General features: G+C 44.7%; 1 protein-coding gene across 1 annotated transcript in view; it reads right to left on the bottom strand.

Annotated features, from left to right (window-relative positions):
• LOC126547715 (uncharacterized) overlaps window positions 1–24,562 on the bottom strand; it is a 71,905-nt gene extending 47,343 nt beyond the window's left edge. Inside the window, exons 1-3 of the mRNA XM_050195674.3 lie at window positions 24,423–24,562; window positions 13,467–13,571; window positions 11,637–11,696 (exon numbers count right to left, since the gene is read on the bottom strand). Of these exons, the coding sequence (XP_050051631.2) occupies window positions 11,637–11,696; window positions 13,467–13,571; window positions 24,423–24,474 (217 nt within the window). The 5' untranslated portion in view covers window positions 24,475–24,562. The remainder of the gene's footprint in view (window positions 1–11,636; window positions 11,697–13,466; window positions 13,572–24,422) is intronic.
• Window positions 24,563–25,772: the final 1,210 nt, after the last annotated feature.

The following is a 25,772-nucleotide window of genomic DNA, read 5'->3' on the forward strand; positions in this document are numbered from 1 at the left end:
TGGTGTTTGTGAAGAATGGTGTTGCTGCGTAGTGACTATTTTCAAGTTGAGACCACACGATCCACATGAGCAATCCCACTTGCAACCGCCCTGCTCAACATAAGTATGTTGCGTTCGATCATGCACATGGCACGCATGACGACGAAGGAGTGACAACGATGGAACGACCACGATGCATGAAGGTGACGGTATGATGACGACGCAACAACAAAAACGAAATGATGACGAAGACATAACGAGAACGGCATAAAGAAGCTAAAATAACTATGACAAAATGACTCATCATGATATCTGTACGAGAAAGGGCATCATAACAACTGTATGACAACCACGGTATGACGGCGCTGGTGAAACGACGACGGCGTGACGACATGAGATGACGCTGGAGTGGCGACGATGATGTGAACAGGATGGAGTGACGACAACGGCGTGAAGACCATGGCATAATGATGCTTGAGTGACGACGATAGTATCACGACGATGGCGTCACAATGACGGCACGCCGACCATTGGATAACGACGCTGGAGTGGCGGCAATATGTCGACAATGGTGTGGTGATGACTGCAGAATGACAACGCTAGAATGGCGATGATTGTATCACGACAAGAGTGTGACGAGAATGACAGGACAATAATAGGATGAAGACGCTGGAGTGACGGCAAACATGTATGACGACGATGAGGGATGAAATCGTTGCGCCGACCCTGGGATGACGATGATTTTATGACTACGATGCTGTGACGGCGATGGCGTGACGATATTTCCTACTGGAAAAAACTCATATGCCTCATAACTGCCATATCCAATAACTCGGCATGACACATAGGGTCCCGTATAAAACCCCTTTTCCCCATACGTCGTGTGATGGGATTAGATATAGGAGTTATGAGGAATACGGTTTTTTGTTTTTTCAGTAGGGATGGTATGACGACGCCGGAGTGGCGACAACACTATGACGACGAGGGTGGGACGACAACGGTGCGCCGACCATCGGATGACAGCGTTAGACTGACGACGATGGTATGACGACGATGGTGTGCGGACGGTGGCGTGACCAGTATCATCATTATCAACCTATTCTTTATGTACCCTGCAGGACAAAGACCTCTCCCTGCGATCTTCAATTACTCCAGTCCTGCGCCAACCGATTAAAAAATGAAGTTATGGCGCTTTACGTACCAAAACCACGATCTGATTATGAGGCACGCCGTTGTGTAACCCCAATTCTGTAACCCTAATGGTCCACCGGTTACCTAACTTGCACATTACATATGGCCTTCCCAGCTCCATTTTTTTTCTCTTCATGTCAATTAGAATATCAGCTATCCCTGTTTGCTCTCTGATCCCCACCGCTCTCATCCTGTCTCCCAACGTTACGCCTTATATTCTTCATTCCATCGCTCTTTGCGTGGTCGTTAACTTGGTCTCGAGTTTCTTTGTCAATCTCAAAGTTTCTGCCCCATATGTTAGCACCGATAGAATGCATTGATTGCTCAGCTTTCTTTTCAGTGATAGTGGTAAGCGTCCAGTCAGGATCTGAGAATGTATGTGGTATGCACTCCAACTCATTTTTATTCTTCTGTAAATTTCCTTCTCATGATCAGCCTCCCCTGTAACTAATTGACCTAGGTAAACGCACTCCTTCACAGACTCTTGCGGCTGACTGGATATCCTGAACTCTTGTTCCCTTGACAAGCTGTTGTTGGATGCTGATGCTGGGATGCTGATGCTGGGATGCCGATTGTGTGACAAAGGGACTGGCTAAACCGGAATTATGACGGTATGATGACAAAGGCACAACAACGATGGGATGACGCCAGTGGACAAAGTGAGGACGATAGACGGACCACAACGGCACGACGACACCCCTGCGATGTGATGACGATGCGTTTACAACAATGGCATGACGATAATGGAGTGCTCAGGACTGAATAATGACGACTGCTCGAAGATGGCAACGCGATGACAATACGAAAACGCAACTACTGCGACAGAGTGGAAACGGCGAAAAGATGCACAAAGGCAGCGTCATTTTGCACACCGCTGACGTCCCATTCACTTCAGCATGGGCAGAGCGATTCAGTTCCTGCTTCGAGAGTACAGGCGAAACATGGGTTAATTAAGAACGAAAAAGAAAGCGAGCGCCGACGATAGTAAGCAAGCTATTGCAAACGATTGCAGCTTCTTTTGTGTGCGCATGCTCGTTTCTCTTGTGAAACATGCAGCCGCGAGCGCGAACATCACGTTTTGCCGTACCGCTGGGCAAGAAGCGAGCGTCTACACGTGGAACTCTGAACTCTGTGCATGTCGGAAAACTGCAATAAACGAACTGCAACGAACTGCAATACGAACTGCAATAAATGAGGTGGCATGAATATCAGTCAGCCTTAAAAGTAAACTATCATGATAATTGCGACAATTGTATAAATCTCGCTTAGGGGTTACGCGGCGGCCCGTGGTGTTCCTTGAACAACTCGTTCTAATGCCACGAAAATGAGTTCATTTTGTCTAGTTAAAAAATTAAATTATGTGGTTTTACGAGCCGAAACCGCTTTCTGAATATGAGGCACGCCGTAGTGGGGGACTCAGGAAATTTCGATCATCTGGGGTTCTTTAACGTGCACCTAAATCTAACTACACGGGTGTTTTCGCATTTCGCTCCCATGGAAATGCGGCCGCCGTGGCCGAGATTCTATCCCGCGACCTCGTGCTTAGTAGCCCAACACCATAGCCACTGAGCAACTACGGTGGGTGCTTCCGCTATCTCGGCCGCAGAGTTGTGCACACCAGGCATGAGTAAATACTCGGTGCGGGCGTACGGGAAGCCCCAGGGCTTTCTTGACAATCTTCCTGATAATAACGTCGAGCTTGCCCCATTCCGACCTGAGCCAATTGTGCATGGTGACCGTGTAGGCAAAGTGGCCGGCCGCGAACGCGTTGATGAGCCTTCGGAAATTGTCGTCCCTACGGCCCAGGTGTCTCCCGGAGGTGGTTTTGACGAGCCGAAAAGCGTTATCTGTCTTGTCGGCTATCTTTCGCAGAGTGATGCCGTTTCCACCCTTTACTTAGGTAAACATGCCGAGGACCCTGGTAGTGCCTACCCTCGGTATTTCCTTTCCGTCTCTCGCGTAAAGATGTATGCCACTTTGTTCCACGGGTTTCTGTTCCTTCGGTCGAGAGCCCCATTCCTTCCTGCAGAGTAGAAGTTCCGACTTGGTGGATGAGCGTCTGAGTCCTGTTGGGCGCAAGTACGGTTACGCCTCCTGCATGACATCTTGCACCATGCCTTCGCTGCCTCCACCGCACCAGACTGATGTCGTCGGCGTAGAGGGAATGCTTGATGCCGTCTATGCTGGTCAGTCTCTTGGACAGTCCAGTCATGCAAGGATTAAAAAGCATCTGAGAAATCACAGATCCCTGGAGCGTGCCTCGATGATCTAGTGGCACGTCTTCAGAGAAGAAGTTCCCGATACGCAGCCTCGCTCTGCTCCCCGACAGGAAGGATGTGATGTAGTCGTACAGCCTGGGCCCAAGCTTGAGGTTCGTCACTGTCTGCAGGATGAATGTGTGCTTGATGTTGTCGAAGGCGTTCTCCAGGTCTAAGCCAAGAATGGCCTTGCTATCCTTGAAGTATCCATCGTTGACTTGGTGCCTAATGAGCCTCATTGTTTCCAGCGTTGAAAACCGGCGCGAAAACCGATCATGTGTATAAATGTCGTTTCCCTCTAGGTAGTCGTAAGTCTGTTGAGGATCGCGTGCTCTGCCACCTTACCCACACAGGACGTAAGAGAGATGGGGCGAAGGTTCTCGACTCTAGGTGACTTTCCTGGCTTGGGGATCAACACGGTGTCGGCTAACTTCTATTCCTCCGTGACCTCACCTGTTTTCCATGCTTCGTTGAAAAAACTGGTTAGTCGTTCATGGAAGCGGCGTCGAGGTTTCTGAGGTCCTGTTGGTGGTTCCGTCCGGCCCAGGAGCCGGCTTGCGGTTGAAAGTCAGAACCAATCGCCAGATTTCGGTTTCTGAAAAGCCTACGTTCAGTTGTGGGAGAGGGGGGCTCCCGTATTCACGGAACACGGCGTTTTCGCCATCATGTTCGACCGGTAGGTACTTGGATACTAATCAAGCGACAAACTCCCCTCATGCCCTTTGGTGGCTTCATGCAGGGCACGGGATAGGATGTGTCTCTGATAGGCTTTGGTGCTGTGTTCATCCAAGAAGTGCTTCAGAAGCTTCCAGGATTTGGCGTTTCTGATTTGCCCGTCTATGGACATAGAGAGCTCGTCCCACTGCTGCTTGCACAATGTGTTGCAATGTCCCTCTATGTACTTGTTCAACGTTGAAATCTTCTTCCGCAGCCTAAGATTGTGCTTCTGCTCCTTGCATATTCGGAATAGGGCTTACTTGGCTTCGAGCAGGTGGGAAGTCTGCTGTCCATCTTGTCCACGTTTAGATCCAATTTTACATTTTTGGTGGCAGCGGTGGTATCTTTCCGCTTACCCTCGTACCATTCCTCTAGGTTGTCGGGAGCATCGTCCCTTGTACTACGGCTGTTGCGAAAGAGATACCAGTCAATCACCGTGAATTCACAGATCCTGCAGCGATCCACCATTACTGAGGTCTCCAATACGTAGTGATCATTGCCCAAATCCATGGAGGTGTTGGTTCATGTAGGCCTTTCGACTTTCATGATGAAAACGAGGTTTGGCGTCGTGTCTCTGGTAATTGAATTTCCCATCTACGTAGGGAAAGTCTTATCCGTGATTAGGGTTACGCCTACTTCATTGGCATCTTCGAGAGGTGCAAATCCTTGCTTGTTTCGTACACATATCCCCATAATCCGTGTGGGACATTGAAGCATCCGACTATGACGAGGGGGCGGGGCCACCTAGTTCCACTGCCTTCTTGAGCAGCGTTTTGAACTGCTGGCACTTGTGCTTGGTACTGATGTAAAGGTTAAGCAAAAATACACACTTTCCGCGTCAGTTGTGCCGCGGTTGTCACGTTCGACCGGCGGGGGCTGGCGTTCTTCGGGGAAGCGACCGTCGGAAAGGCGTCGGCATGCGTGCCGCGGTGACTCGCTTTTTAAGGACGACATTGCGCCGCGTCCCCAGCGGAATGGCGCCGAGATGACTAGACGCAGTCAGCGGATCAACTATTGTTAGAGGATTCGCCGTATCCGTAACGGTTTATTTGAAGCGGGGGAACTCCGAAAAGAAAGGGTTTTGCGGCTCCGTCTCACGGGCCTTACAAGTCGTCAGTCAATGGACAGACGCGGCGGCTACTGTCTGCGGGGTCAACACTGGGATCAAGAGGCGCCGGCTCAGGGAAAGACCCGTGTCTGCGAAAACCCTCTCACTATGATGTGGTCAGTGCTACCTGTGTGGAAGTGAGTGCGTAGACCCTCCCCCTCAAAGGCGGGTCGGCTACGATGACTTTGGACGCTCCGTTTGGTCGAGCGGCCGTTTTCCCTCAACTGGGGATCTAGCGAGGGCAGATTGTTTATAAGCAGCTGTTGCGCGGCTGCCGAGTGAGTGTGTGTGATGCTAGACTTATGAACTGTAACGTTCTCATGTAGATACTATAAATAAATCCCATATTCCTCGTTCTCGATGAGAACAAGGCTCTCCCTTCAACAACGTCCTCAGCGTGGATGAGTTGGACGATGGCATGGGTCAGCTACCATCTATTTCGTGACCGACCCCAACCTTTACAACTGGCTGACAGCGATGAGACGGACTTTGCGACGTGGTGCTGTGTCTGCGGTGAGTGCGTGGTTCTTGCTTTCACTCTCTAGACTTCACTTTGTGGTTAATAGGAAACATTGATTGCGCTTTCTAGACAATCACATGTAAGAAGACAGGACAGGCGATTGTCCTGTCTTCTTACATGTGATTGTCTAGAAAGCGCAATCAATGTTTCCTATTACAATGAACCAACTTGCCCAACAACGCATCCTGCTAAACTTTGTGGTTGTTCTGTTTAGGACAGTAGGGAAGCTAGATTGTTCATTGTTACCAAGGCTGTGTTTTCTAGGTAGGTTTAGCGAGCAGGACCAAGGCAGTAAAGCAGCAGTCATGGAGTTAAGGACACTGCTGTGAGACGTAATGTTGATTGTTGGTGAGGAACTCAGCCTAGAGGTACACAAGGAAATGCTAAAATGGGAATTATTGAAGCTTATTTCAGAAAAGGCTAGTGAGGAGAATATTGAAATTGGGCTAGAGCTACTTAGGAAAAGAGAGTAACGGGACAGAGAGAAAGAAGAGCGGGACAGAGAGAGAGAAGAACGGGGCAGAAAGATAGAAGAACGGGACAGAAAGAGAGAAGAACGCGAGTTGAGAAAAATGCAACTTGAACTTGAAAGCAAACGTTTCGAGTCGTCTCAAGAAAGTGAAGGGGCTTTGGGACGATCAGGTGAAGCAGAATCATACCGCATGGACAGGCTGTTAAAGCCATTTGACGTCGGGAACGACATAGGCTTGTTCCTGGGAAATTTTGAAAGGACTTTGGAGAAGATTAACATCGGCCCGAGTACATGGCCAGTACTCGGGCCAGTACAGCGGTTGTTGTCTATGTTGCCGTGTGAGGCTGCGGAAGTAATTGCCACACTCCGTGCGCAATATGCATATGATTATGCGAAAGTTAAGGCCAGTCTTTTGAAAAAGTACTGCCTTTCAGCCGAAGCTTTGCGGCAGAGCTTTAGAAGCACAGGCAAGAAGGATAGCGATGGATATCTGAAGTTTGCATATAGCTTAAAGGCCAACGTAGTCGAGTGGTTGAAAATTGTGGAAGCGTACAAAAGACAAAGTCAGGTTACAGGTACTTGTTTACTATGCTGTGTCCGGCTACAGTTTCCAGACGCAATCCCTCTGAAAGAGCTCAGTTCCACCGATGTAGTAGACGCGCTTTTGACAGTATTCGCACGAGTTTGGTTACCAGCCGAAATTCAGGCAGATCAAGGGTTCGTATTCACCAGCTCACTGACTTCCACATTCTTACAAAAGTGCGGGGTAAAGTTGATACACAGTTCCGTCTATCACCCTCAGCCAAATAGTGTAGAGAGGTGACATTCAGTGCTTAAGCGAGTTTTGCGGGCGCTCTGTTACAAGCACAAGGAGGACTAAAAGAATTGCCTTCCTGCCACTTTGTTTGCTTTGCGAACAGTTCGTCATGAGGATACAGGGTTCCCGCCAGCAGAACTAGTGCATGGGAGGACAGTCCGTTCTCCACTGAGAATATTAAGAGATGTGGGAGGAAAGAGGACAAAAGTCCAACAGTGGTAGAATACGTGCTAAATCTGCTGGAACGGCTAAGTGCAACCAAAGAACTAGTCGAAACGAACATGGGAGTAGCTCAAAAGAACGCTAAGTTCTATTGCGACAAGAATGCGGGGTTTCGTACGTTTAACGCCGGAGACCAGGTAATGATCGTCAAACCTACAAGAAAGAACAAGCTTGAAGTTCATTGGGACGGACCCGTTAAAGTGTTGCACAAATCTTGAGATACTAACTATGCTCTAAAAATGCCCGGTCGCAGGAAGGAGGTGAGGATATACCACTGCGATTTGGTGAAGCCATACGTAGAGCGGAGCGGAGTCGACTGTACCATGAAGGAGCAGGATGACACTAGTACCGACTTTAGCGAGTATAAGGCGACCTCCAACTATGAAATCAGCCTAGAAGTAGTAAAACATTCGGTAAGCTCGCACGCTCTTAGACCAGAGCAGCTAGATGAGCTAAAAGGGATGTTAGGGGAATATCTCGACAGATTCAGCGATCGGCCAGGTAGAACCAAACTAATAGCGCATGAAATAGAGCAGACATCAACCGAACCCGTAAGATCCAAGCCGTACAGGGTGTCTGCATGACAGAGAGAAATTATCGAGGCAGAGATACAGCGCATGCTAGAGATGGGAGATATAGAGCCTGCTGAGAGTGACTACCCGTCACCGCTAATAGTTGTAGAAATCCCTAACAAGGACCTTCGTCCGTGTGTTGACTACAGGAAGTTAAATGCCATCACTAGGGATCAGCTGTACCCGACACCCAACATTGAGGAACGAACTGAAAGAGTTAGCGCTGCTAAATACATTTCAACTATAGATCCCGTGCGGGTATACTGTCAAGTTCCTATTTTAGAAAGTACCAGCCGCTATTATCTCACCTGTAGGCACTTTTCGCCCTCTCGCCCTCACCTTCGGGCTGAAGAACGCGCCGTTTAGCTTCTCTAAGTTAATGGATATTGGCCTAAACGATTCAGGAGTTCGCCTTGCCATATCTTCATGATGTAGTAATTTTTTCGGACAGCTGGGAACAGCACGTATCGCACTTCAAACAGGTGTTCCCACAGTTGAGGGAAGCCGGCTTAACGATGAAGGCGGAAAAGTGTAGGTTTGTCTGCTCGCAGGTTACTTTTTCTGGGCCATGTTGTCGGCAAGGGTACGAGACGACCGGCCGAGATGAAAACAGCTACGATTGGCGATTTTTCACAGCCGCGCACGAAAACAGACATCCGTTCGTTTTTGGAACTTGTGGGATACTATCAACGGTACATTCCGAATTACTCGCAAATAGCAAGTCATTTAACGGACGCCCTCCGAAATGGAGCAACGAATAGCGTGCACTGGGATAAGGACAAAGAGAACGCTTGCCAAAGTTTAAAAACGCTATTGGTTTCTCGTCCTCTGCTTCGCGCGCCAGGCTACACAAAGGAATTCATAGTTAAGTGTGATGCAAGTGAAAGGGGTATGGGCGTGGTACTTAGTCAGGTCGGCGACGATAATGAGGAACATCCGATCCTCTATGCCAGCCGTAAACTAGCTGTAAGAGAGGAAGCCTACAGCACTTCAGAGGAGGAATGTGCTTGTTTAGTTTGGGCAGCAGTTGTCGTGCAACTTGTAGCGAGCGAAGTTCATCTTCGAGACTGACTACAGTCCTCTGACATGGCTAAATCAAATCTCACACGAAAATAGCCGCTTGCTCCGATGGAGCCTCACTCTCGAAGAGTACAACTTCTCCGTTAGATATAAAAAGGGAAAGTTGCATAGGAATGCGGATGGTTTGAGCAGTGTAATTTGAATTCTCCGTTTAGGGATGCTGCCTTAATTTTTCGGTCGTTATTGTTAATTTTGTTAAGCGAACAAAATCTCCTCTTATTTAGCCGGACTTCCTCCATGATAGCCCAATTAGTCAGCACGAAATTCCTTCCAACTTGGCGTAGCAATGTTCAGCATTTGTTGTTTCTGCACTTGTGTTTTCTTTGAAGCCTAGCGGGTCTTAAGTGAGATCCAAGATACGTCATCTCGGCGGAGAGTAGTGTTGTTGGGTTCGCTTTGCAGTTGCCTGTCCTTGGATGTTCTGGTGCGGTGTCTTCATTTCTCGGCTGGTCGCTGCAAATCAAGGCATCCCCCCTCTTGCCACCAGCCATGCTCTTCCTGCCCAGCGGTTATCAGCACTGGCCAGTCGAGATAATCTAGGACATGGAGGAGCTGTTACGTTAGACCTGCGGTGGCTGGGGATCTTCGGGGAAGCGACTGTCGAAACCTGCCCGGCCCGCTGCGGCGATTCGCTTTGTTCGGACGACAATGCACTACGCGCCCAACCGTGCGGCGCCCGGATGTCTAGACGCAGTCGGCGGACCAAGTACTGTTAGTGGATTCGCCGTCACCGTTTGGAGCGGGGAACTACTGGAAGAAGATGCTTTGCGGCGCCGTCTCACAGGCCTTAGAAGTCGTCAGTCAATGGACAGACGCGGCGGCCACTGTCTGCGGTGTCAACTTTGGGATCAAGAGGCGCGTGCTCGGGGCAGGACCCCCGTCTGCGAAAACCCTTTCACCTCGGTGTGGTTAGTGAAACCTGTGCGGAAGTGTGTGTGTAAACCCTCCCCCTGAAAGACGGGTCGGCTATGATGACTTCGGACGCGCAGAATTGGTCGAAGATTTAACGGCCGTTTTCCCTCACCTAGAGATTTAGGGAGGACAGAGTGTATTTAAGCAGCCGTTGTCGGCTGTTCAGCGTGCATTCTCTTTCAATCATGCTAGACTGATGAACTAGATACTGTAAATGTAGATACTGTAAATAAATCCCATATTCCTCGTTCTCGATGAGAACAAGTCTCTTCATTCAACAACGTCCTCAGCGTGGATGAGTTGGACGACGGCATGGGCCAGTTACCATCTATTTCATGCCCGATACCAAGTATTACACGGTGTGTTAAGCAGGATCTTGTGACCGCACTCGAAAAACTGAACAATCGCCCCTTCACAGAAAAAAAAAAATTTCTAGGACACTGGTCTAGACGGGTTTCGGCACTCAAGGCCTCAAGGGCTTTGCTGAAGTTTTTAAGAGCTTGTGAATTGTGCGACCGCCTTTGACTGTTGTAGCGCGTAGCATCGCGTTACTGTGTGAATTTTTCTCGTTTTTTTTCTCTTCTTTCCCCATTTATTCTCTTAACCCCTTTCCCGAGCACAGGGTAGCCAGCCAGTACACACACTGGCTAACCTTCCGGTCTGCCCTTCCCTTTTGTCTGTCTCTCACTCTCCACCATCACGTGTTCCACCTTACAGCTCTTCAGCTTCAGGTCGTGTGAGAGCTGTGTTAGATTCTTATCGATAAGTGTGCAGATCCCGCATCCGCTTGGCTGCTGGGGGACTGCCCTGTAACCAGCGAGGGACGCTGCGGAAGCTAGGGTACCTTGCAATGCTATAATCTGAGGTTCATCGGTTAACGATCTCAAGTACTGCTGCAAAGTACTCGCGTGACTTATCATTTTGTCTTGAAGATTCACTAATGCAACTGTTTTTTTTATCACCACCTCGGTTTTTCCTTTATCTGTAGGTTTACTATGATGTCAGTGCGTTTTACAACGTTTGAATAGTCTTAGCTCCGTGAGGGAGGTGGTTAGAAAGAAACAACGACACCAACCCGATATATTGACATCATTAGAAACTAATTATTCCGTTTACGGCAGTTGTAAGCCCTGCAGTTTAACGCGCGGGAAAGTTCGCGAGCATAGAACCATCTGTTCACTTGCAGCCAGAAGCACCGCCTTAGAATGGAGGCTTTAGATGCGACAGTGTGACAGTACGATCGTACCAAGCTCTGTGTTCAAGTGCTCAACATGTCTTACTCCTCACTCGTCATACATAAAAGATACATTAGCCAAACCAAAAGGTCCATTCTTCAGTTAAAATATCCCATTTGTAGTACGGCAAGGCTCACACATCATACGCTTCCTTAGCTTTCATTACAAAAGCATGTTCAAATATTAGGTCCCCCGCCCGAAAAAAGAGTGACAGCTACAGTACTGCAATCGGGTTTTAAATCTAACCACAACAGACAGAAACGTGAATATATGATAATTGTCAAATTCAATGCTCCATAGTCGGGCATAAACTGAAGTGCTTAGAAATGTTATTTTTTCTCTCTGCAGTAGCATTGATCAGGCAGCGGTACTCCAAGCTGTCAGAAACGTTTACTCATTATTAAGCGTTGAGAACAGATAAGAAAATAAAGCCTTAAGGCCTTGAAAATGGTTTACATTAAAAGCAAAACAATGCCTAATATCCCTAATAATGATTGTTTTGCAGGATTACATGGTAGCACATTTCAAAACCTTGCCCAAAGAACTTCCTTACCACACAATTCTCTGTCTTCGTCGTCAGATTCCATGTAGTAGCCATATCGACTGCTGTAGCCTTTGAGGAAAAAATAATTCAGAAATGCAGATTAGTTAACAAAGAAAGAGCAATAGCTACATAAATGCTCACTGCAATGCTACAACGAATTTAACACTTAGGGTAAACTGCGTGTAACATTTACAAAATTGTTTCGCAGTTTAATTTATAACGAAATTTAAAAATCAAGATTGCAATGTGCTGCGACACGTAACCAAAAAGGCCTGAAGCTAGACGGGAGAGACAATTACCTACCCCAAAGTGCCTTGTCCGAGGCAGAGGATGATCTATAATAATGTACCAAGGAAATGAATTCCTCGCGCTATTAATACCCGAATCATGGTTCAACCCACCTTCAAATAAAATGACTGCAAGGGCTTCTTATCACACTGGATCGTTAGGGACCTAACCAAGTGTATTTATTTAATTGCGCAATGAGAACACGGGGCCGAATTCACAAAGTTTTTCGTTCGTAAGTGCTCTTCGCCATTGGCTGCCAGCCTTTCTTAATAAAATGTTGATCATCAGGAGTGGCTGTAGTTTGTTTCTATTAAGATTTTTTTATGTAATAACATTTCTTGCGAATCTGATCCGCATTTCTTCGGCTCCTGATAACATATTTTACCTCTAGGTCTCGCACTTGAAAGATATGCCCACAAAGGGTGTTCAAGAAATATTTTGATTGACTTATGAAAGAATTCATTCTCTGCCATATTTGAGAACAGTAGCGGCTCATACTTCCTTGTAAGAGAGCTAAACATATGGGAAGAAAAAGGAACAAGAGTTTCACTGCATAGCGATGCTATGACCCTCGGGGATATTGCAGCATTGCGCTATTCTGGCTGGTTCCCTAGAAAGTCGCCGTTTCGTCTGAAGTATGAAGCACTGATAGCGACAACAAAATATTGCGCGACCCTAACAGAACGTTTCCGGAATCAATAACTCTTGAAGCCTGGTCACATCCCTCGATGGCGCAGAAAGCTATTCGTGTGCAACTGTAGTTTTTGTGGAACACCGGGCAATGAGAGACTGTAGTACTGCCGTGCGTCCTACTGCATACGCGCAGTGCTCATACTCTCCGTCTCTTCCTATTTTCCCCTTTCTATTTCCTCGTTCTCTTACCCCCAGTATAGAGTAGCAAACCGGAAGCTTGTCTTGTTGACCTTTTCTTTCCTCTTCTTGCTTTCTCTCTCTCTCTCTCTCTCTAGACAAGTAGATGATATAAACTTCATAGTTTCACTGGCGATGTAAAGAGCATTAAGCGTTCGCTTACTAATAAAATTAACAAGCATGGTGTCAAGCCCGCACGGCAACGCTAGAAAAGATATCAATCTCCGCGAGCACTCAGTGTCACAACGCTGGCGTGATGAAGAGCCCCGTCAGCAGGGCGCGAACGCTTCGAGCTTACTGTCGATTTAACGCGACTCCGTAACATGATATTACGTGGCCTCCAACACTAAGAGCACGTGCACAAAAAAACCACCGGCCATATCGGCTCGTCTTTGGCCTTTGAACATGCCGCAGGCTGCCTCCAAGACAGGACGCACGAGTCACGTATGCGCTCAGCTGCGCGCACAGTCATGCGCAGCCACGGCAAGGCTAGAGGAGAAAACGCACGTTCCCCTTTCCCTGCCCACGCTTCTGCACTTGTTTCATCGCGTGATCTCCAACATCGGGCAGGTGGCAAAACGGCGCGCATCAAAAACACAAATAGCGCACTTCTAGCTCCTTAATGCATTCCCGGTGTCGGACGGAGCATGAGATTCGACCAAGGATAAATTGGCAACTTACGGTCCCTCCTGTGGCAGTCGTCAACTCCATTGCATATATTGATGCTTGGAACAATATTTCCGTTCCCAGTGCACTTGATGTCCTTCTCTTCATACGACGCCACAGCTGCTCAAAGTATGCGAATGCAGGGAGATCAAAAAGACACATGAGATCAGAACTTTGCACTTCATTTGGCGAAATGCAAGTATATATCTTTGGAGCTCGCGATGTTGCGTGGCAATCCTAAAACAGTTCGGCACTTCGGATGTTGAAGGAAGTGGCGAAGCTACTTTTGTGAATCATTATTAATACTGTTGTGATTATTATGCGTGTATCTAATTACTTCTTTCATTTCTAAATAATTTACTGAGTAGAAAAACGATAAAAAAGCGAAAAACGAGAGAATGCCCAGGCTTCGGCTTCTCACTTAACGTACTGCACGTTGCGTTCTTATCAGGGGAGGGTATGGTATGAACATTTTAAGTAAATTATTGAGGAGCTTTTATGCGAATAATTATTGAATATATTAGCGTTGTACGTTTGTGTTGTACATGAACTAAAAATTAAAGCTGTTGATTTTTTACCCAAACATCAAAGAAAAAAACCGTACGCTTCGAATTGACATTTGCTTTTAATATACCATCAGCGACGCCGTCCTTTAGCAAACATATAGCGCCAAAAATATTAAACTTACTCAGGCGCAATCCCAAGTCCAAGTGCAATGCGCATTCACAACTAGATACAAGTGCAGCACGTCATAGGTAGCTTTTGCTCTGAGACGCACGTAGTTGCCGTCTGAGACGTATATTCGACACATTGCAGCACAATTTGTTGTTCGCTCCAAGTTGCTTCTGAGCAAACGGAGTGGCGACGTTGGTGCTGACTCCTTCCAGATTTTACTGGCACCGCCTCAAGTGATTAATCGCACCCAAAGGATACGATGTGAATAAAGCATTATTCAATTAACGACGACATTGATGAATCAATCGCCAAGTGCACAGACGATGGTTTGTATGCCAGACAGCACCAAGCTCCTACCAACTACTGTAAAGACTTATAAAGCCAACATACAATGAAGCCAAGGAAAGCAATGGGGAAATTACCTGTGATTTAAATTAGAATGTAGAAAATAATGAAGAAGAGGGAAATGAAAGCGGACGAAAAGGTAACTTGTCGCCGGTGGGAGCCGAACCCATTACGCATTACGAATGCGTTGCTCCACCAGTTGCGCTACGGCGATGGCTATCAAACAGTCAACTCACTTGTGTATTTACGTTTACTAGATCTACCCTAGGAGTGTTAGCCAGCGCCACTCAGGTCCAAGGTGGGTGGATGTGGAACATCCTTTCTTTGCCCGATGGCGTCACGTAACACGTGACCTTAGGAGAGCGTGCACGTGGCTAAGAAACCGTCGCATGCTACCTAATGACATCCAGGTTGCCAGATTCGAGACTCTCGCAATGAATGAACGAAAGAAGAAGGGGAACTGAGGGGCTAGATTTTGTTAATCATGACCACATAAAGCCAACAGACAACAAAGACAAGGAAAGCATCGGAGAAGTTAAGTGGGGTATAAATACGAATGTAGAAAATAATCAAGAAAAGGGGATATCAAAGTGGACGAATAGATAACTTGTCGCCGGTGAGAGCGAACCCACAACCTCCGAATTACGCATGTGTTGCACTACAAGTTGTGCTGTGACGACGGTTATCAATTCGCCCACTAACTTGAGTATTATGACAAAAATGGAATGTTCAACATCAGCCCACCTTGGCTCTGAGTGGCACTGGCTAACACTCCCAGGGCTAGATTTAAGAAACATAAACCCCCAAGTTAGTGGACGAAGCGATAGCCGTCACCGTAGCACAATTTTTAATGCAACGCACGCTTATTTCGGAGGTGACAAGACATCTTTTCGTCCACTTTCATTTGCCTCTTTATTATTTTCTGCATTATAATTTAAACTACACTTCATTCCTCTGATGCTTTCCTTTGTTTTGTTGTCTGTTGGCTTTATGTGATTATGATCAATGGAATCGAGCCCCTCAGTTCACCTTCTCTCGTGTATAGACTTACGACTCACATAGTATTGACAGGCTTTCTGGCCCAACCTAGTTACTGCTATGCGAGTAAAGATAGAAAATTTAAAAAAAAATGTAAGGAAGCCCGATGAAATGATATAACTAATGGCATAGTCCATGCGTAAACACTGACATCTTGCGTGATATAACTAATGGCATAGTCCATGCGGAAACACTGACATCTTGCGCAAGCGCAGCATTTTGAATTAATGAACGAGGAGCTCTACCCGGGATTATCCAAAATACGCTTTGCTGAAGAGTTGTCTGCGCTTTCACACACGAACTCACGGACACACACGAGCACACACAAGCACATATACATACATACACGCACACATAGATATACGCACATACATGCATGAACGCATAAACACGCACGAAACAAACACACAAAAATAAACATTCACTTCTAGAAACAAGCCATGCATTTCTTCGGCTTTGTTTTTAAACCGTTTCTTAAACACCTACACGTTTCCTTGAGCACCTAGTAATGTAGTCGAAGACAGCTGGGTTATCATTACATGCTTTCTTACATGGTTTCGATCTTACAACTCCCTATTCCGTATTTATACTCATCGATTGATCTCTTCACCTTCCATATAGAGCGTTTGTGTTTTACCTTTCGTCTCCGTATCTTTGTGTTTTTGCGCCTTAAACTCAAATAAATGTCGAGCGAAAAAGCCCGAACATGGATGATAAAGGTTTCCAATGCTAGGCTTTGCCTCAACAAGAATTTGTTACTTTTAACATCTATGCCAGTACTTTGATACATCCATGCAACACTGCACTACACTTCCAGGATTCTCGGTGCTTGTTCGCCAAGAAGTCAGCCACGAAGGCCTCTTATGGTCCTCCACAGAACACCATGTCTTCTTTCGTTATGGTGTTACCACTCTGCTGGTTTTGTCTTGTGCAATGCAGTGCGAACTGCAGTGGGTGCCTCGTGAGCGACTGGCGCTTTTGCCTGGAGCGTATATGTTGGTCAGTACGTAACGCCATTATAATTTCGCAAAGCGCTTACTTTCTACATGTTCATGAGCTTTGACAGCTCCGGGAATTCCATCTGATCTCTTGAGCTAGACAATTTCATGCTTTGTCGTTCCTTTATTAGGCTCTATGTTACTCGAGAGAGCTTACCTACTGGTTGCCTTGGCGATTTACCTCGCACTTCAGTTGCTGCTTCTGAAATCAGCCTAGTGAAGGTTTAATTCATTACCTCATTGTTATTTTCGTCTTCCTGTTCTAAGGCTAGAGCATCGCACGTGTAGACACAAGCCCAAGCTCGCAAAATAATCAGTTGCCCTTCTTGCCGCAAGCCGCTCTCTCGCTCTCAGTGGCCTACATTAACATCCGAAGTTTGCTACCTAAACGCGATACACTTTGTAGTTTTTTAGACGATAGTGACTCTGACATAATAGTACTAACTGAGACTTGGTTGAATCCAGATATCGACGACAATGAGATCCTGCCAACAAATAATCTTTACAAAATTTATAGAAACGACCGCATCGATAGGCGCGGTGGGGGTGTACTTATCGCCATTAAAAAAAAACCTTCATTCATATTTTATCGATTCAGGGTCATCTCTCGAGATTGTGTGGGCTACTTTTTATGTGTCCTCCAGTGCTGTACTAATTGGCGCCTGTTACCGGGCACCAGATGGCAATATTCCTTTTTGAATGACTTGCGGGACAGTGTCACTAAAGCGCTCCAGCTGTGTCCATCCAACCACGTTTATCTTCTTGGTGATTTCAATTTTCTACTTATCGACTGGGAACATATGTCATCTTCATGTAACGCGTCTCTGGAACTAATCAATCTAACGTTAGATTTTAACTTGTTCCAAATAGTGAAGGCCCCTACACGCAGTTCCAATATCTTGGACTTGGTTTTCACAAACGCTCCTGACACAATTACTTCCATTTCAAATGTGAGCGGCTTCAGTGATCATAACCTCATCTTACTAGCTGTTAGCATCCCGAAACCCGTGTCTGGCACAACAACTAAACAAATTCGCGATTATAACAGAGCAAATTATGATGAGATTAACTCCCAACTAGAAGAATTTTTTTGCCAAGTGCTACTACCTTCATTTCATTGTCGATCCGTAAACGACAACTGGGTACTCTTCAGAGACAATTTAACAGCATTAGTAGACCGTTACGTCCCGATAGTCTCCATAACTAACGACAAATCCAACCCTTGGTTCAACAAGTCTCTTCGAAAACTAAGGAATAGAAAGAAGCGTTCTTATAACAGGGCTAAACGCGTGCGCACTGCTGAGGCTTGGCAGATATACAAAGAGAGATTAAACAATTACTGCTCAGCGATATCTTCCGCCAAAGATAAATATTTCTCTCAAGACCTACCATCGCTGCTAACTTCCAATCCCAAAAAATTTTGGCAAACCATATCTCCGACAAGAGATACTAACACCATCACTTTGCACGGAACAGAAAACATACCTATTTCTAGCGCCGATTGCCCCATCGTATTCAACACGTTTGTTTCATCCGTTTTCACTCAGGAGGACTTTTCCAATGTTCCAACTTTTCCGGAACTTGATGCCGCATACATGGAACCAATCGATATCACTGTTGGAGGCGTTAAATTACTCATTAGTAACCTCAAAATATCTACTTCCGCCGGTATTGACAACATTAATTCTAAGATTTTAAAGAACACCATCGCTGCCTCAAGCAAGATCTTATGCCATATTTTTCAACAATCCCTAGCATCTGGAAAGTTACCCACTGATTGGTTAATAGGAAAAATAATACCAATTCACAAATCTGGAGATGTTCATACACCTGACAACTATCGGCCTATATCTTTAACTTGCATATGTTGCAAAATGCTCGAGCACATAATCACTTCCCACGTGTACAGCCACCTAGAAGCTCACAATTTCTTTTTTTCTAATCAGCATGGTTTTAGGAAGGGATTTTCTTGTGACACGCAATTGTTTGAACTAACGACTGACTTGCACTTTAATATGGACTGCAACCTTCAAACTGACTGTATTTTTCTTGACTTTTCTAAAGCTTTTGACCGCGTGCCCCACTGTCGCCTAATTTCTAAATTATCTGCCCTACGACTTGACTCTTTAACATTATCCTGGATTCGTAATTTTCTTTCTTTTCGAAAACAGTTTACTGTTGTTAACAATTTCTCTTCCCCGCCTTCTTCTGTTAGCTCTGGTGTGCCACAAGGCAGCGTCCTCGGCCCCTTACTCTTCCTAATCTACATAAACGACTTACCCACCAAGCTTACTTCCTGCATGCGCCTTTTTGCCGATGACTGCATAATCTAGCGTCCTATTCACACGACTGACGATCACTTGAACTTTCAAGCAGATCTTAACCTTATCGCTAACTGGTGTAACAAATGGCTCATGACACTAAACTTTACAATGTGCGAGGTGATGTGCTTCAGCCGAAAATGTGTAAATTCTAAATATTCGTATCATCTTAATAACACAATGCTTTCCCACACTTCATCATATAAGTACCTTGGTGTTGTTCTTACAGAGAATCTTTCATGGGCCCCACACATCACTTCTACATGCGCCAAAGCATCCCGTCCTCTTGGCTATCTACGACGCAACTTGCGAAATGCCCCGCCAAACATTCGAAAACTCGCTTTCCTAACATTCATTTCGCCACAGGTAGAATTCGCCTCCCCACTTTGGTCCCCTCATCAAAATTACCTAATAAATATGACGGAAATGATACAAAACAGAGCAGCCCGGTTCATATCCCGTAACTACAGTATAAACTCAAGCATTTCAAAAATTAAACTAGACCTACTGTTGCCGCCATTAGATATCCGCCGCAACATCGCTCTTCTGTGCTTATTCCACAAATATATTTACACTAATAAACGAACCCGGTTACAACTACAAATACCCCACTCTTTTTCACGCAGATTACATAATCAGTTCAGTTTCATGCGCATATACGGTAAAACAAATGCATTTAATTCATCTGCACTACCACGTGCCATTCGTCTCTGGAATGACCTCCCTGATGACATAGCCTCCATATCTAATCCCGACACGTTCCGCTCTCAGTTACTCATGCTTTTCCCATTTAATACCGTTCACGAGTGACCAATCTAGTGTATGTTATCGTGCATTTTTGCTATGTTATGTATCATTTTCATAAACGGTATTCCTTTGTTCTGTTACCAGTAACATGTGTTCGTGTGCCATCATATATTGCTTTGTATTCCTAGTGCCTTCAATATTGTGTAACACGGTAATCTTCTTATCGCACTGATCCTGTTGGAAATTTGTACTGTTTATACCTTTACTGTTCAATATGCCCCCCTTACTTTATGCCCTGCCATAGGGCCTGTAAGGTTCTTTTGAATAAATAAATAAATAAATGATGCGAAGACGTGGGATCGTACCCCACCTGCGGCAAGTTGATTTTTCATCCATTTTCGTTGCCATTAATTTACCATTTTCTTTAATTCAATTAGTAAGTACAAGTAATTTCCCCTATGTTTACCTTGGTGTCTTTGTTTATTGGCTTCTGATGATATGATTATTAAAAATCGGGCACCTCGGTCAACCCCCTTTCTTATTGTTCTAAAGCTGAAAATTTGCTTGCGATCACCAGCCCGAGTTCCATCTGCTTTTACCATTACTGCGTCTAGGTTGGCCTGTTTCTTCTTGACTAATTTCGCTCTTTCTCTCTTCAAATTGGGAGCAATCCTATACCTCACTACTCTACGATCACTGACTGCCCTGTACTCTACCTAACAATTCTACATCCTGCACTATGATGGGGTCGGCAGAGAGTATGAAGTCAATTTCATTTCTTGTTTCTCAATTATGGCTTTTACATGTCCACTTCCTGGTACTCCGCTTCCTGAAGAAGGTATTCATTATTCGGAGTCTATTCCTTCTCGCGTATTTGACAAACGTCGCTCCTCTAGTATTCCTAGAATCGATGCCGTGATATCTAATTGCTTGTTCTCCAGCCTGCTTTTCCCCCACTTTCGCATTGAACTCGCGCGTGGCTACAGTACACTGAGTTTGCACGTTCCTGATAGCTAATTCAACGTCTTCATCAAACTGTTGTATTTCTTCTTCAGCCCGCCGTGGTGGAGCAGTGGCTGAGGCGTTGCGCTACAAAGCCTGAAGGCACGGGATCAAATCCCTGCCGCGGCAGCCGTATTTCGGTGGGGGAGAAATGCAAAACCGTCCCATGCTTTGGGAGCAAGTTAAAGAACCCCAGGTGGTCAAAATAAATACGGCATGTACCATAGTCATATCGTGGCTTTGTCCCGTAAAACTTACGAATTTAATTAAAATTTTGTTGGGCAAGCAAAATGCATTAGAAGGATTCGTAGCGATGATGACGATTAAGTTTCCCATTAAAATATCCTGAAGGCAACACAAACTGAAAGTAAGCAACTAAACGCTCTAAACCTGCTATAGGAGGATACATGTACATCCAATATGATATAAATGTTAGCTAGAAAAGAGCATGAAACACACGTCAAGCTGCCATTGGGCTTAGTAACAAAATGCTTGAACGCGACCCAAATAAAAAAAATATTCTACAGAAATAGTATCCGATACTATCAAAAACATTCTCGTTGGTATTAGGGTCACTTAGTGCCTTCAAAACTTTTGAGACTTGTTAATATACGCAGAATTAAGCCCGCGCTGTACCGTCAACATAGCCTGGACTCGTCACTGGGGTAAGACCTACAGACACCTTCTAAGCGACATAAAAATTAAAAAACACTGCAGTCGTTTACGTGTAGGGAAGAAATTCAGTTTGGCCTGCACTAGTTCTAGCGTAAATTATTAACTGGAATGCCTGTTTGCCACAGAATACATTGCCGAAACTGGACGGCCAATGATTTTTCGACTAATGGGTATCATACGGACACGCGCAACTAACTTCCTAAATTTCTAAAATGCTATTTCGGCACCGACAGGATCCCGTCGTTTATTAATAAATGATGTGACCGCTTCTCTGCCGCAGCGTTGACTGGTATTTTCAATCCCTGCCTGTACAATGGAGTCTTTCCAGCGGCGTGGAAGGAAGCTGTATAGCCGTACCCATTTATAAGGGAAGAGATACCTGTCTTGCATCGAATTATCGACCAATTGCCTTGTTCGGCATTTTCACGAAAATCTTTGTACCTATGTCACCCAGTGTCTCTCTTGCCGCATGTCTAAACTTATGTTGACGCAACAAGATATATTTATGAGAGGAATGTCTGTTGGGACGAATCTGTGTTCTTACCTTAACTACGGTCCACCTGTGGTTTCTTCTCGCTCGTCAAGCTGACACAATCTATACTTCGATCTCTCGAAGGCCTTCGATACCCTCTGTTGGAGCTAAAGATGGAAAGCTATGGCGTTTGCCGGATTGCTTCTAAGTGGCTTTCTAGCTACTTCTCATCGAGGAAAAAAGTATGTGCTTTATGACAGGTCTTTGACCTGAACCCCAGTTTTCGTCTTGAAGTTTGCCCCAGAGTTCAATTTTTGGCCCATTGTTGTTCCTGGTATATATAACTGAATCTATAAGTTTGGGAACAAATTTGGGAACATCTGACTGTTTGCTCATCTTCTGAAGTTGTTTATGAATATGCCGTCTTTAGTATACTGCGAAACATTTAAAAATTACATCTTGAGTATTCTCAATTGGTGCTCTGAAACCATGTGTCCTTAGACAAACAAAAGAAGAAAGTTATTACTTTGGGGTGTCTGAACGCGTCAATGCACTTCATTTATTCATTTGAAAATACGGAAATTTTCAGAGTTGATGTGGGTCGGGATCTGGGCGTGCTATAGTTGATTGCCAGCTTTCCTTCAAGAGGAATGTCACGTCTTTTTCTTGGGCTTGTTTTGAACTAATCGGTATTATATTTCGTCTAACACAGCTTTTTCGGACACCTTATCCGTTACTCCTACTTTTTTGTTCGCTGAACAAACCTCTTCTGCGATTCACATCTATTATTTGGAACAAGTTGGGATTGGGATGTGATGAGCAAATAGAGATATTACAGAAACATCTTGTTTGAATTGCGTATGATAGGCGCTTTTCATCGTAAGGCGTACTTTGAAAACTACTAATGTGTCGATGATTGGAAACTTTGTAGGTTCAGCTACAGGAAGGAGTGTCGAGACTATTTTTCTGTACAAAATTAGTCAAGGAGATATTAAAGTGCCTGACGTACTTTGCGGAACTGCTCGTTCCAGTGAGACTGACATGACATTTCCAGCCCTTTTCTTACCACAAGCAAATGAAAGGCTTGCCTTGGCAACGAATACCTATTTCTCTTTTAGCACTGCGGAGTTTTAAAGTTTCATTCATCGCTTAAATGCCTAACGCTTACCATACATACAGAGTGTCCCAACTATCATGCACCAAGATTTAAAAGTATGCAAATGCCACGTAGCTGTACAGAACCAAGGTAACGTTGTTTGCCGTCGCTTTGAGATACTCAGGGGGGTTTTTGCATTCTACTTTATTGCATAATTAGTATTAAATATTTAATCAACTTCTCAAATAATATAATTAGATGAAAAGTGTCATTGAGAAAATTGTAGAGCAACATGAAAAACTCTGGATACAACTTTCTGTTGCTTAATGCGTTGTTGCTTATAACGCATAGAAGCGTTTTTCCGAGCGTGAAAGAAGCCCGCGAATACACGCAAAATTGGCGTGCAGCTGGGCGTTCCAGGCACTTTGCGTGTATTCGCGCGCTTCTTTCATCAAGCCCGGAAAAACTTTTACGCAGCACGTATTGGGCAACAGAAAGTTTTGTCGGGAGTTTTAGTGTTGCTCTAGAATTTTCTCATTGACACTTTTCCTGTAATCGGGATGTTTGGGAAATTGATTAATTAATTAAGACGAATTATGTAATTAGGCAGAATGCAAAAAAAATTCACCTGAGTATCTCCAAGCGACGGCAACGAACATCACTTTGGTTCAGTCCACTGCGCTGGCATATTTTTAAATGTTGGTGCATGGTAGTTGGGACACCCTGTATGCATGTAAATTCAAGTATAGTCAGTTTGTGTGGATCTCTGCTAGTTTTTGACATGTGGCTGGCATGTGACTGAACCATTTTTACTGAGCGACATAATTTAACCCTAGTGGTGCACGCGCGTGACCTTCGTAACAGCGGGGATCTGTGATTTCTTAAGTTAGCCCACTAAGCCTGTGCTTTAGACGGTTATTATCTGGTTGTAACCAATGTAAGCATCGTTTCAATTTGTCTAATTGTTAACTGCAATGCGTCGGCATTCAGTAAGTTCACTTTCAATTTCGTTTCAAATGTGTTTCAGTTCGATTTCATTTTCGAGTGCTTAAGGTGTCCCGCAAATGGTTAGGGATGACGTACTAAAATCCGTAAATTCGATTGGATGAAAGAATGATTTCTGCCAGTGTGCGATTATACTAACTTTCAAACTCGAATGAAGTAGTTTTTACTCGCGTCGAATAAGATGGGAGAATCTGATAGTCTATGTTTTCGAATATTTTTAAAACGTCTTTACAATTCTGCAGCCTCGCACGCGGGCAGTTTCCAGCGAGCAATTGCTTTGTTAGGGCCATTTTTGATACTCACCGAGTGGGCGGAATAACCTGGATTATGTCACAAACCCCTCTTCCGATAGCAGCTGTACTTCCTACTGCGGAAGCTGTTTTTTTTTTGTAGCTGGTTTCAGGAAGCAGTTACTGAACTAGCCTCGGAGTTCAATTCCTGCATGCTAGATTTGAGCTGCCATTTTAGAACTTCCTTGTAGACACTCGATTGTTTACACGATACGCATTTGGCACGCAAGCAGTTTCCTTGCTGCTGGCGTGAAGTATTGCAAAGATATAGCTACGCTGGTTGCGCCCCGCAAGAGACGCCTCTTACCTGTCAGTGCTGCGCAAAGCAGCACGGCCTGGTGCATGCTGACAGGCATCATCCTTCTTGTCCCTGACCGAGAGAAAACGTTCTGTGCGCTGGCAGTGTTCGCCCGAAACGAGCACGGTGCTGCCACTGGCTCACTGAGCTACGGCTTCACTGCTTGGAATGAGAAAGAGGGGCTGTTTTAGAAAGAAAGCAAGAAAGATTTATTTCTTCTGTATTTCTACAGAAACGGTGGCAAGAGCAAAAGGCATCGAGGCCTGACAAGAGGCTCCTACTCCGTTAAAATTTTGGCAGCAGCATATAGCTTACACGTAGCACAAGAGTAAACACAACAACGTCGTTTCAAGTATTATAACAGAAAAAAATAGCATTGTCAACTAGCATATTACAATCATAAATAACTGCTAGAATTGAAATTATTCATTGCTTTAGGACGAGTGTTACACAGCTACTGCATTACATACACTCAATACAAACATATCAAAATAAGTTGCAATTGATTGTCAATATAATATTCAGAACGAAATTAATACTACGTAACATTATACAGATTTCAGGTCCTTAAACAGCGTGAACTTATATAAACTATCATAATTATCAAGGAACTGCAATAAACAATCTAGAAATTGCAGCACAATTTGAATATATAATGGGAAGTAAAACAGTCAGTAATATACGATCTTATTTTCAATTAATAAGAACTTGAAAGATTTCTTAGTAAGCATAATGCATTCTGTAGTTCCTAGACGATTCAACAGTGCAGAGATTTGATAAGTTACATGTTTGTTATAATTGGTTCTCGTCCCCGTAACTCGAGTAGCTTTCCTACGTAGTGGATACTGATTTTGCGATTGTCACTCGTAGACATCAAAAAGTTCATTAGCTTCTATATATTGTAATAACTTATAATAACAAATTGGGGAGGCCTTTAGTAGTTCATATTTGATAAACAAAGGCCGTATGCTCAAGTGTTGCGGCATTCCTCGATAATTTTCGGAAAATCTCAGCTCTCTTTCTTGTAAAATAATAAGTTTCTTCTAATTCCGCCTATATGTAGTTCCACATACTAATATACAATAGGAAAGCCTAGAATAAAATAACAAATTAAATAGGACACCTTTTAAGCAAGCAGGTATAATGTCACTTATTTTAAAGGAACAAACTAATTTTGCTAAGCTCAGCTGTAAGGTAAATAAGATGGGTATTCCAGGATAGGTCATCTCTGAACCACACACCAAGAAACTTGTAAACTTGTACCTGTTGCAGTTCAGCCCCGCGGAATTCAACTGTAATTTTATAATGACGCTGTATGTTAATTGGCTCAAATATGATGTACTTCGTTTTCTTAACATT

The sequence above is a fragment of the Dermacentor andersoni genome, chromosome 1 (assembly GCF_023375885.2).
Source record: "Dermacentor andersoni chromosome 1, qqDerAnde1_hic_scaffold, whole genome shotgun sequence".
NCBI classification, from domain to species: Eukaryota; Metazoa; Arthropoda; class Arachnida; order Ixodida; family Ixodidae; genus Dermacentor; species Dermacentor andersoni.